General features: G+C 36.4%; 1 protein-coding gene across 2 annotated transcripts in view; it reads left to right on the forward strand.

Annotated features, from left to right (window-relative positions):
• The first annotated feature begins 219 nt into the window (after window positions 1-219).
• CPEB3 (cytoplasmic polyadenylation element binding protein 3) overlaps window positions 220-13,026 on the forward strand; it is a 96,043-nt gene continuing 83,236 nt past the window's right edge. For both annotated transcript variants that reach the window (XM_059821242.1, XM_059821243.1), the window contains exons 1-2: window positions 220-235; window positions 2,750-3,657. In XM_059821242.1, the coding sequence (XP_059677225.1) occupies window positions 2,761-3,657 (897 nt within the window). In that variant the 5' untranslated portion in view covers window positions 220-235; window positions 2,750-2,760. The remainder of the gene's footprint in view (window positions 236-2,749; window positions 3,658-13,026) is intronic.

Below are 13,026 nucleotides of genomic sequence, written 5' to 3' on the forward strand. Positions count from 1 at the left end.
ACGTATTATTTTTTTTTCCTGTCAAGCCCTCTTCGTTTCAGGAGAGGCATCAGTGAAATGCCATCTATAGATAAGACTTCAAACCCCATGATTCTTTGGGAGAGCATGCGCTGAAAGCTTCCAGTTGTCAAAGTGTTCTTGCCAGGGTGGTCGACTATTTGTCATATACCAAACCTGAAAGAAGAAAATAAATATACTGTCATTTTGTTGATCTTTAAATACAGAAAATCCAAAGGTAACTGTTCCTTAAAATTTTCTGTGTTGACTGCGTGGGTTACTGCATGCAAACGGAGCTGATACTGCTATGGGGATGTAGATTTCCTATACTGGATTGTAAATTTGTACAAATACATACACCAGCAAATAATCAGGAAGTACTGCATATTAGTCTAACATTAGACATTGGCTGGCCTGTCTTTCAAAGTCATTTATTATCCAGTGTTTTTCCATTCAGACTGGCTTCATTCATTGAAGGTAGTCTTGACCTTGACAAGAGGGTTGAATTGTGCAGTGATTTTTACCTTTAAGAAGCAGTATGAAAATGAATGTGGATTATAGTCCTTAGGATAAAGTTCAAAAACAATGAACTAAGTCAAGGTACACATTTGAAGCAACTGCTGTGCTAGCCACTGTAGATAACCTGGTGACTAAACTGATTTAAATATACTTTATTGGTGACAGAATTTTAACATTTCAGCTGTTACGTTTTTCTCTCTAAATATATTTTTATACTGGTAGCTCAAAACCAGGGGAGGGATACATGTAACCTTTTTCTGATATGGAATCATCAGTAATTTTACGTAGCCTTAGGAGTAATACTGATTTTGATAGAAATGAAGCTAATGGAAAGCTACACGGAGCTTCATATATTATGGCTTACTGCAGTATTGCTTTAAACTGCCTTGCAAGGTTTTCTGCACCCCCAGCAGCAGCAGCAGCAGAGCTGCCTGTTACAGATGTAATAGTTTACTCCATTATTCTTAGCAACTTGCCTTAATGTTGTCTCACTGCATAGTCTGTTCATGAACCCTTGCTGTTCAGGTTACATATTGAACAGGTAAATAAGAGGGAGCACGAGCAGGAACTTAATTGATAGCAGAAACCTGTCCTGACATTCATTTTAACTAAAAAGTGTGTGTATGGCTCAGAAGAGATTTCAAAGAAAAAAAGAAGCAAAAAATGTTGAAGATACACATGGACCATCTGAAAGCTGTTGATGTCAGAAAGGAGAGGGTCGTCAGCCTCACTCCACCTTTCTTAAACAGTTAATTGATTTGGCTTAACTTTACTTTGTTACATTAAAACAGAAATCCTAAAAAAATGCAATCTTAGGATTGTACATGTCATGATTAACTCAACAGATATGCAATTAGGTATTCAGCAATGATCATCTTTGACATAGTTAGTCAATTAAAGTAAGTGATTTTTGGCTCATTTAAAATACTTTTGAGATTTATAATGATCTCTTCAATTGACTAGAAGTCTGCAAAAGGCGGAGGTTCCTGTTCTAGTTTCATACAATTGCTGTTCATTGATGTCTGTATAAGCATTAGTACTAATGTGTTTCAAAATAATAAATTACATGCTCTGTCCAATTTCACATGAAGCACCTTTTCTAGCAGATATAAGACGCAACCATTCTACATATATTTACTTTTTAAAGTTTAAACTTATGTATTGATTTAGCAAATAATTTGCATCACTAGTCTTTGTCTTGTGCATATAAAGATGGCTTTTGAAATGTGGCATGTCTGTATTTTAAATATTTCGATTTGCCCCATTTTTATTTTTCATTGTGAAAGCATCAGAAGCATTATAGTCTCATAATACCTCCCAGATATGCTCATTTTGACCTTATTTTTTTCCAATGAACAAATGACTGATGATTTCATATATAGAAATATAGCCAGTAGAAATACCTTTAAACGAAGGACTGCTTTGATGTACAATAGCGTTTTACACGGAAAGATCGTAAGGTCACTGAAGGCGAATATAACACCCATCGGTGGCTTTGTACATGAAGTGTCTTCCCCCCCCTCCCCCCGCCCCGTCATTGCGATCGCTTCTCATGCCCTAAGCAAGCGGCGAGCTGTGCGGCAAAAAAAGGCCAGAAAACGATTGTGCAGCTAAGAACCGCTCCGTGTCAGTGCGAGATTTCGTGTGTGCTTTCTCTCTGATAAATTTAAATAATTGAAAGCTTGTTTGTTAATTAAGGAAAATCGGTACCCGGCTCCTTTAAAGGTCCCCTAATAGAAAAGGGGGTGGAGAAGAGTGAAGACTGGTGTCTTTTTAACCTTGCTGAAGGACGCAGCAGTATTTATTGACGTATGCAAATAACCAGGGGGAGGAGGTGGAGGAGGAGGAGGGTGCTTGGAAAAACAGGAACCAGAATCAGTTTCTCATTGCAGGGTGAGAGCTCTGAGTTCCGGTGTAAGAGAAAAGAGACGTGGCGAAATTGCTGTATATCTCTGCCCTATAAGCACATCTCATTTAGACTGAAAGGAAACAAGGCATCAAAAAGGGTGAAGCATCTTAAAAAATATTTTAAAGGCAATCTGGCACGATCAAAGGTTACATATTCCTAAATGGGGGAGGGGGAAGATTACGGGTTTGCCTTGCAACTTGCTGTAGCATAGCACTAGCAATAGGACGATATTTTTGGCCGGCAAATGATTAAAACAGCCTCCTTTGTGGTATGAATGACAATGTTAATAATCTGTCTTTGTGGTTTTTTCCCCTACTGTTTCAGCTGCGCAAACCATGCAGGATGATTTACTGATGGACAAAAGCAAAGCCCAGCCCCAGCAGCAGCGGCAGCAGCAGCAGCAAGATCCAAACTCAGCAGAAGCCCCCTCTACACCCATCTCGTCGGAGACACCCAAACCAGAAGACAACAGTTCAGTGACTAGTATCGGCACATCGGCTGCTTCCCAAAATAGCAAGGAGAAGATGCAGATGGAGTCTCCCATTTTGCCTGGTTTGAGCTTTCACCAGCCTCAACAAGAACCTGCAGCCGGCACCTCCTTGTCTCCCTCCTTCGGCAGCACCTGGTCTACAGGGACCACAAACACGGTGGATGATAGCTTTTTCCAAGGGATTACTCCAGTCAATGGGACAATGCTTTTCCAGAATTTTCCGCACCATGTCAACCCTGTATTTGGTGGCACTTTCTCACCTCAAATTGGCCTAGCTCAGACTCAACACCACCAACATCAGCAGCAGCAGCAGCAGCAAGCACAGCAGCAGCAGCAGCGGAGGTCACCTGTAAGCCCTAATCAGGCACCTTTCACCCAGAGAAATGCTGCTTACAGCCATCAGCCCATCATGACCAGCAAGCCGTCTTCCTCCTCTGCCTCCTCTTCTTCCTCCTCCAGCTGGAATAATCATCAAAATGCGGCTTGGAGTACACCTTCCAACCCTTGGGGTGGGCTGCAGGCTGGTAGGGACCCTCGAAGGGCAGTTGGAGTGGGGGTCGGCGTGGGAGTGGGGGTCGGCGTACCCTCCCCCCTCAATCCCATTTCACCCCTTAAAAAACCGTTCTCCAGCAATGTCATTGCCCCTCCGAAGTTCCCACGGGCTGCACCCTTAACCCCCAAATCCTGGATGGAAGACAACGCGTTCAGGACGGACAATGGCAACAATCTGTTGCCTTTTCAGGTAAATGACTACATGCACCTTCTGCATGGTGACAGCTATCACAAAGTTGTATTTTTGCAGGGGTGTATTTCACGTTACTGTTCTATCTGGGAGGCATCTCCATAATCATATTTGCATCGAACACTCACCTTATATGAAAGAAGTGGGGTTGATCCTAGGGAGTGCATACACAAAGATTCCAAATTCTGGCTTGAGGTTTATAGTCTTATTTTTCTTGTAACTTATTCTTAAATGTGACAGGGCTTTTGGGGATTTTTGTTCGTTTTTTTTTTTTTTAGCATCCGAAAGGTAGTAGCCTTCCTTCATGAAAAACAGGTTTGGCAGACTATGTTCTCTTGGTGCTGCGTGTTACAATTTTTTTTCATATTTTCTCATATGTGAGAAACAGATGATAAAATTGGTGGCTTCAGTTTTCTAACTGGCATGTTAATTTTAACCAAAGATGCTTCTTGACCTGAAATCCAGTTAATCATTTTATCACCATTGAAATAACTAATTGTCCTTATGTTGTGGTGGGATTTCACAGGGAGTCTGTTCGCATAAGGTATACATTTGAAAAGCTGTATATGTCTGGTATGTACACCCTGCTGTTATATTCACAGTGGACGTTTTGAATACATCTAGAAGCAGCGTGGGTGTGTATGGAAAGTGTGGCGTATCTGTCCTTTCCAGTAAGGAAATGCCTAATACAATTGATGTGATTTAGAAATGGCAGGGAGGTATTGTATAAAATAAACCATTTTATGCTGTTCAAAATATTTGCAGAGAAAAGAGACAATAGGACACGACCTTCAGAGCCATATTGCAATGGAGTCTATTTACTAGCTACATAGCTCTGAAATATTTAAAGCTGCAGTGCCCTTCACTGTTTTTTTTAATCTATGACGACAAAGCAGATCAATTGCAGCTGAAACTGGGCCACATAGAAGATTTGCAATTTTAATGCAGAATGAAACCTGTCATGGTGTGAATCCATTTTAAGTTGAAAAAAGCGGAGCATGCACTTGCAATTATATCTATACAGGGTGAAGTGAATCTTAAATTTCTTCTAGGTTAGCTTTTTTAGTCTCAGACAAATTGAATCTTCTGTTTTGAAATACAGTGAAATCATTCATATATACTTTCTCTTTAGGTAATTGCTTTCTCAACTAAGTATGAACTCTCAAACATTTTTAACTTACCAGTATGGTAAGAATAGCATCTAGATTGACACTTAGTATTAGAAACAAAGTAAAAAAAAAAACCAACCAACCAAACACTTCCCCATTACTTTAAGAGATTATTGAAGTAAAATACATGCATTCCTAAGCACCTTCCAGTCCCATTCAAAGAGGGCACCTTATAGTCAGTCCTGAAATTTCATTTTGCTGCTTCATTCTGTTTAAAGGGAGAGTTGCTAATTTTTTATTGGCTACCCTAAGTGAAGGCAGAGTGGCTTCTGGTGAACTGCTGGTCAATGTCTCTGTAGCACTGAAGTCTGGAGAAAGATTATACTTTAGACATAATATGCCTGGTGGAACTACTATGTTGCAGGAGCACAACACCACAAAGCTAATGAATATAGCTCCCAGTCATTTTTTAGGAGTGGGAAATGTGTTTCAATTTACAATTATTCTTTTATTTAAATTGTCTACATATAAGACACTATAAATTCAGGTACATTTGAATTAGTAGGGAAAACAACAGTACATGGTCTTATTTCTGTGGTTTGGTCAGTGAGATGCATCTTTAATGAATACGCAACTTTATTATTGTGACTGTAAATTGTCACAAATTAAACTAGCAGGTATTTAGTCATCACTAGGAAAAAAAAGTAGATAAATGTTTTTAAAGAAAAGTTCCTTTGATTTTAAAATTAAGGCTTTGAAAAGCTAAGGTATTAGCCAATATGTAAATTTGGAAACTTATTTTCTTCTCTGTGAATTTAACTTGGTATTTTCCTGTTCAGCTGAAAGCAAATACTTAGACTACTCTCAGCAGCAGCTGGAATAACAGTCTGATTTCAGAGACTCAGAAAACTTTTACTTTTTTTCCTATTAGGCTCTTTGTAATACAAACTGCTGAATCTTGCGTACACGATTGTAATCTGGGTTAATGTTGATTGCTCCTATATTTAACAAATTGCCAGAAAAGTCTTTAAACTATACTATTGATAGGAGGCAACTGTTTAGTTACATTGATAAAAATGAAATTCAAATTCATAGAAGAGTTTAATATTTGCTGCCTGGGTTCTGATTGCCTTTTTTTCTACCCCACCCCCCTGAAATTGGGTAGTATGTTGACACAGTTGACACAATAAATTCTGCTTGTCAGCACTATCAGGTAATTCTGGCAGGTTTATCCATGTACATCAGGCACCCTTCATAACTGAGCATTTTTGATCTGCTTCAGAAATACCTTTCAGTAAACTTTCTAGCAATACGTTAATGCACATTAGCAAGTTCTTTGTGCTAACCCATTCTTTTATCTTATGTTGAGATTATAAGACTTTTTAAAATTTGTGGTTTATGTTTAATTCCTCAAAAAGATATGAAGCTCAAGATGTTATAAATAAAAAGAAAAATATTAATATGTTCACCAGTTGAATTAACATCAATGATACCTATTTTTTAATTCAGGTCTTTGCAGTGATCAAAAATTTTTAAGCAGAAAACTTCTGTAATCAAGGTTTGTGTTCCAAGTTTGTAACATTTGAAGACAGCTGATACTCAGCTACGGATGTATCTAGTTCTAGGAAAAAATGTTGAATTTGAAAATGTTTCTCTTAAGAACATGTATATAAAGCAATATGCTAGAAGTCTTCATACCTGAATTTAAGTAATACATTAGTGCACCTTGTATGTCAAAACCAATTGGTGTCTGTCCCAAGGAGTTGTGCTGCAGAACTTATTAGAACATTTAAAATACCAGTCGGTAGGAATTCTGTTAGCGTGTGCTTTGTGATTGGTGTTGAAAGGCACCTAAAAATGCTTTGAAGGAGACTGTTTTCATATACTTACGAAGAAAAATTCATTGCACTGTATAAAAATAATTTGAAGATACAAAGCTCGTAGTTGAAACAGAAAAGAAAAGAAAAGAAGCAGTCAGTCTGGAATGAAATGTAATGTAGCAAATAAGACTTGGAGAGAAGATCACAGGAATAGATGTGGAATAAGGCCAGATATGAAATACAGAAATGTGGCTAGTTTGTTCTTCTGAATATTCTTCGGCTTCGGAGTGGTTCGGTGAAGGTCTTCTGTTGTGATTGTCATGTAACAAGCAGCACTGTTGTGCCATTATGCTAGGTGATCCCCATTTCTGGCATTTGAGGTTGACATTAAGTGATTGTCCCTGGGACCTGGGCAAAGGTTCAGTTCTTTACAGCAGAGTTGTGGGGCTTGAGTAGAGCTATTGTTGTCTCATCCTTCTGAGCTGCTCCCAGAATTCTCTTTTCCTTCACTTCTCTCAGGTGAATAGTGTATTTCTATTGGCTTTTGGCCATATGAAGATATTGGGACACAGCTTGTGGGGTTAGGAGGATTGATAGTGCCTGAAATAGACCCTTGGAAGCATGGATAAGAAATTCTCTTTAGGGTGGAGAAGATAGAGAAGGAATTAAATATTTGAAGACCAGTATGCTAATTAAGAAAGTCTGCCCTGTGGATGTTTAATAACAGCAACACTATAACAATTTCCTAGAAATTGTTCAAGTTTTGCTGCTTTCTTGAGTAATGTTCTTTAGAAACAATAAAAAATAAACAATTGCAAGTTTTACATTTAAAAAATCCATAGCACTTTGGTGCTCTGAAGATTCTGGCATGCATCAAGTCATTCTTGGTAGTTTTACTGATAAATACTACTCTAGCAGAAATAAATAAGGTGGTATTTATTGTGGATAAAAATAGTTTTAACATGCTATCTTTTCAGGAAGGTTGAGAAAGGTTTTGGTGGGGGTGTTTTGCTGTTTGTTTTTTTCTCACTGATTTCAGCAGGAGTTCATCTGGACCCAGATAAAATTATAAGCTAAATTTAAAAATTATATATAACTTCAATATTTCATACTTAAACAAAATGCAAATCCAAACATGCAGCGAGTTTGTGTATCAGTATCTATGCATAAATATATGCTTGTATGAATATGTATTTATACATTTAGATACAGATGCACTAATTCGTAACACATTAGCAGGCACAAGTACTTTGTCATGTGTTGTTCTAAACACACTGCAGTTGTTTGTTGAGTGAAATGAAGGGCAAGGGAATGGCCACTGTATGGTGTTTATAATTCCAGTGTGACTTTTGGTTGATGATTAATAGACAGCTCCTTAAGAAGCTGCTTTCTTTAAACATTTGAAGTTCTTCAGGCCTGTGATATTAGCCCATACTTAGCTTTCTCCATGCCAATACATATTAATATTCAAAGTAAATCACATGCATACACACACATATAAAAATATATATGCATATACAGTAAACTAATGTAGAGTAATTTTTGTCTTCAAGTCCTAGGGAAAAAAATTTTAAATACACTATTAACTTCAGTTTTATGATGTTTGTGTTAACTTCTTCACAGGCAATGAATTGGCTATAGCTTATTTGTCGTAGTTCTGTTTCTTAACACTACAGTAACCTGAAATGCATATTAGGATATATATATGTGTGTGTATATTAAAAATGATGACTGAATTAAAATGAGTTCAAATATTGGAACATTCATAAGTGTAATGAATACAGTTTTATATTGATGAGTAAAGGTGTTTTACTGGCTAATACACTCTGGTGACTGTAATTTTAAAGTCTTTGTTTAAACCTAGATTTTTTTTTTTTCAACCAGAAATAGTTGTATACAATAAGTCTACTTGAAGATTGATATTTTTTTTTTTTTTTTTTTTAAATCTCTGTATTTCTTCTAAATTTGACATTCTGGGCTCTGGGTTCTTGACAGTTTAGTAGGTAACCATACTTCGTAGTATTACTGGTGTCTTGAAAACTATTTCTTAACATGTAGTCTAATCTTTATTTTTCTTACATGATGACACACAAGTACTGGCAGCCTGCAGCTTTATGAACAAAAAAAAAAAAAAAAAAAGGACCTAGTTGTTGTGGAAGTAACTTAAAGGACCTAGTTGTTGTGGAAGTAACTTAGTCTGCCTCCCTCCCCCCCGCCCCCCTCCCCCCCTTTGTTCCATGCTTCTGTTACTATTAACTAGCACAATAAGTAGCCTGATTCTGAATATTAAAATGTGAGAACACATGTCATGGTATCTCAGTAGTCTTCCAGTGTAACAGATAGAAGCAATACCTGACATTCTAGCCTTAGCAGTTGTGAAGTATTTTAAAATTTTTGTTAGATTTTAAATTTGATTGAGTTCTAAATGGCTGCGTTTTCAAATTAACTAAAATATACTAACAGTATAGAAGAAAAAGCACATGACTTTCATATTTAAAGTATGATGATTTGAGCACTAATTGCTTATTGATTTTTAAGTAACCAATTGAATCATAGATAAGCTCTCAAAGTTAGTGAAGGTAGAGCAAAGGTGTGAGTTCAGTATGCAGTTGATATTCTGAGCCACTCCACATTTAAGCAGGACTTCCTTAAAAACATTAAAGGTATTAATATAGAACAATGAATCAGTAGTTTTTTCTTAAAGATTTGATAAAGGAATTATCTTTTTTTCCTTTGGGAGATAAGGTAGAAAGGAAGGTGAAGGGCATGGGTGTTTATTTTTATTTATATCCCTCCTGGATCATCTTGCCCAGTTTTCTTTTTTTTGCCTAGAGGCTGCTTTTGTGAATTGAAGGTAAGAGGAATAGAGACCTGGTAAAAGTAATGTTTTCCTGTTTCAGGTGGTTTTCAAGAAGAAAATACGAGTTTGCTGAGTGGATGACAAACATTTCCATTTCTTAGCAGTTGGTGAAATAGCTCTCCCTTCGTTAAGGTCACTCATGAGTGATTCCTGGCTGAAGCATACTGAAGGGAAGCTAAAAGATAACACTGCTTAGTTTGAAGTTATATAGTGATCTTAAACTGTATACATCTGAATTTTGCTTGGATTGGGTAGACTACTTTGCTTTCAAAAACTTTTAAATGAGGCTGAAGAGAAAAACATCATACCAAAACTATCCAGTGATGACCTTTGAGAGAGGCTCTAAGGCTCTGTGGCCTTTATTTGTTTTTCTTTTTCCTACTGATCACTTGAGATAGTGTTACAAGTTTGAAAATGCTATTCATAAATAAAAGATGCTTGTCCTAGAAATCTAATCAAAACGTTATTCCAAATTGTGACATAAACTTCCACAGGAAATAAAGGCCTTTACAAACTTCACTGTTTTTCCCAAAATAAGCATGCTGCTTTGATTTTGCTTTTGCTTTTATCATAGTAACGTCATATGTTATTTAAGGAAAAGGATCTGTTCAAGACCTTTAGCATAATGGCAGTTAGCAGACTTTAGATACAAAAAGTACTTCTTTTCTCTTTCTTTTCCCTATTTCCCCCCACTCTGTCTTCTCAACTCCCAGAAATCAATATTGAAAGCTTTTCATGTATAATTGTTGGTTGCAATTAACTGTTGAAAATGGAGCACCATATTCTTTAGACATGAAAGAGGATTGTTTACTTGTATTCCACGTCTTCAGAAAAATCATGTTTTTATTGGCAAAAGATATCAAAAGCTAGGTAAAGAAATTCTGTATGAGCTTGAAATGGGAGGAACAATAGAAGTAGGTGGAAGCTACTGCCTTCTCTCAGGGGTAGTCAGACTGTTGTGCCCTTCTAGCCTATTGCAAGTCCAGTTAAGTGTTTAGTTTCGCAAGGTGCTGCCTTAAGTAGTTCTTAGCGTTTCTCATCTCAACCTACTAGTTTGGTATGGTGGGGTGGAAATAAGATTTCAGAAAGGGCAGGAAACAGTGTTCTAACTCCTGCTTACTCAGCATAAGGTCAGCTAAATTTCCCTTTGCACTCTTTCTGGTGCTATGTGGGCTAATAACTTCCCTTCTATAGGGAAACTTCCTAAACGTCCACATGTGTTAAGAGATTCTTTTTTTCACTCTAGCCAGCAACAAGAGTAAGCGGAACATGTAGTATGAGAGAAATAAACTAGGCATACTTCAAAGCTTTAGGCAAATTTTCTGTTCCTACTAATATTAGCTTTCTGTGTATAACTATATGCAAAATATATATGTATGTACATCTATAATCTATACCTGTGTATGTATAGGCAGTTCATTTTCTCCAAAAAACAATTGTAATTAATTTTCAGTAACACCTGCTTTAGAACTTCATTGACAAAGTAGGTTTTGCTGTTACTGAGATAATTTGCCTCTTTTTTTGTACTTAAGCTAAACCTATTTTTTCAGCAACAAGATGAGTTGAAATGTAATGGTTTTCCATTCTTGTTTTCTAACAAGTATGTCAGAGCATGTTTAGACTTTTCAGTTTTTAGGCTATTGTGACATTTTATACATTCTGTAACTAAATTTAGGGTATCATTACCATGTTTTGTTTCATTATTTCTTCTTTATTTGATTTTTGCCTGTTTCATTTAGTAGAAATTTACGAGAAGTGCAAAAGCATTGCTTTAAAGCAATTATTCGAATATTGTACATACCAACAATAAGAAGGTGTCTCAGTAGTTAGACAAATGTACTATTTTTGTATATAGAAATAGATCTTCATTTGTGTAACCATTTTATTAGTACTGTAAATTTTAGAATTTTAAAAATGCAAGTTGTGAAATGTTTCAGAAACTTTGCTTTGTGTCTTCAGATTTGGTCAACATTTTCATTTTCCTAAGTTTCAATTATATGAGTCTATCTTTTCCTACAAGTTCCCAGTAGCATTTGTAAAACACAGCTAACTGATACCTTCCTTTTCCTCATTGTTTAATGTGGCTTTGTCTCTTTATTGCATGCTTTTCAAACTCATCCCAGAGATAACATTGTAAATTTTTCTAAGATCTTACAGAAGAGAAGCACTGTGCTGATCAGGATAGATATTGATCTGCTTTGTCACCACACTGTTAGGAGAAAGGGTGGTGTGATCTCCATTATACGGATGTAAATAAGAGGCACAGAGTTTAGGGAAATAATTTTCTTATCAATGTTCAATCTGAGAAGACTAAAAAGTTGATTTTTTTTCTGAAATATTTAGCATATATAGCTCTTTGAAAACAGAACATCCATTGACTGTCTCTTTGCTGTTTGTATGAATATCAAATTAGGCACCAAAAAGTGAAGAAAACAAATTGTTGCTTATGAAAAGTTTTAGTTTAAGTTACATGCCAATTATTCAGGAATTAAGAACTTTTCATCAGGGAAGAGAAAAGAAGCAAAATATTTAATTTCCTTAAATGAGACCCACTTTTTTCTTCCTTCAACTGTCTATGTAATTCTCTGTACATCTTCCAAATTCTGCAAGAAACAACATAGAACTTCTGTAAACAAACAACCTCTTAATTACTCAAAAACATCACTGATGGGCACTGGATGAGATAGGGTTTTGTCGGAAAAATGGTTTTGAAACTTAGACAGCTATAGTTTATTCATGCAAAATGGTAGAATTTAAATTGCACAGGCAGTCTTACTCCTGCACCTCCTAACTTTTTTGTGTGTATGGCTTTGCAAAATTTGCAAGAATTGCAGTTTTCTTTTAAATTCCTAGAGCTTAAGTAAAATACTTAAGCAAAACCACAGATTCTGTTACATGTTAGGGTGATGACCTTCACATGATTCATCAGCCAAGTTGGAGTCTTTTGATCCACTCAACAGATTGTTCTTGGTTTAACAAAGTTAATGGAAGTAATATGTACAGAGCACATACTGTCAATGGATTTCAGTTTTGGGTGAAGCAGGAGTTTGTGGGCATGGCCCTTTTTTTGTTTCATCTAGCCTTGAACTGTTTAACTCCACTCCTTTCAAACTTCCCTTCTACTTCTTTCTGTTCCTGCTTTTTGATCCCCTTTCTTACTGAGGCTTTTCATTTGAGTTGGCCTTCCCTATTCCACTTTCTATGTCAAAGCTTCAAGTTACAGGGCTTCATAAGCTGAATTGTGTTCACTTACTCTGTGGGAATTACTCCTGTGCAAACTTAATAGCATGAGGGGGTTTAAGTAGGTTTAAACAAATTCAGAGAGAATGGAGTTTTCAGAAATATTAGCTAGAAGTTCTAAATTTTAGAAATGTAGAAATCTTAATCAAGTGATAACTTAGTCTGAACGTGCTGAACTGATTTTCTTTCCCTGTCCCCACACCCAGCTTCCAGAATATATTACTTGGGATGGATTTTCACACAGATTGACAGAAAAACACTTCTGACATAAAATGAGAAAAGCATTGTGTCTTTAACATGGTCATTTTTTATATATATATTTTTCTTTTATGTCATAATC

Source organism: Gavia stellata, chromosome 9, assembly GCF_030936135.1.
Source record: "Gavia stellata isolate bGavSte3 chromosome 9, bGavSte3.hap2, whole genome shotgun sequence".
NCBI lineage: Eukaryota > Metazoa > Chordata > Aves > Gaviiformes > Gaviidae > Gavia > Gavia stellata.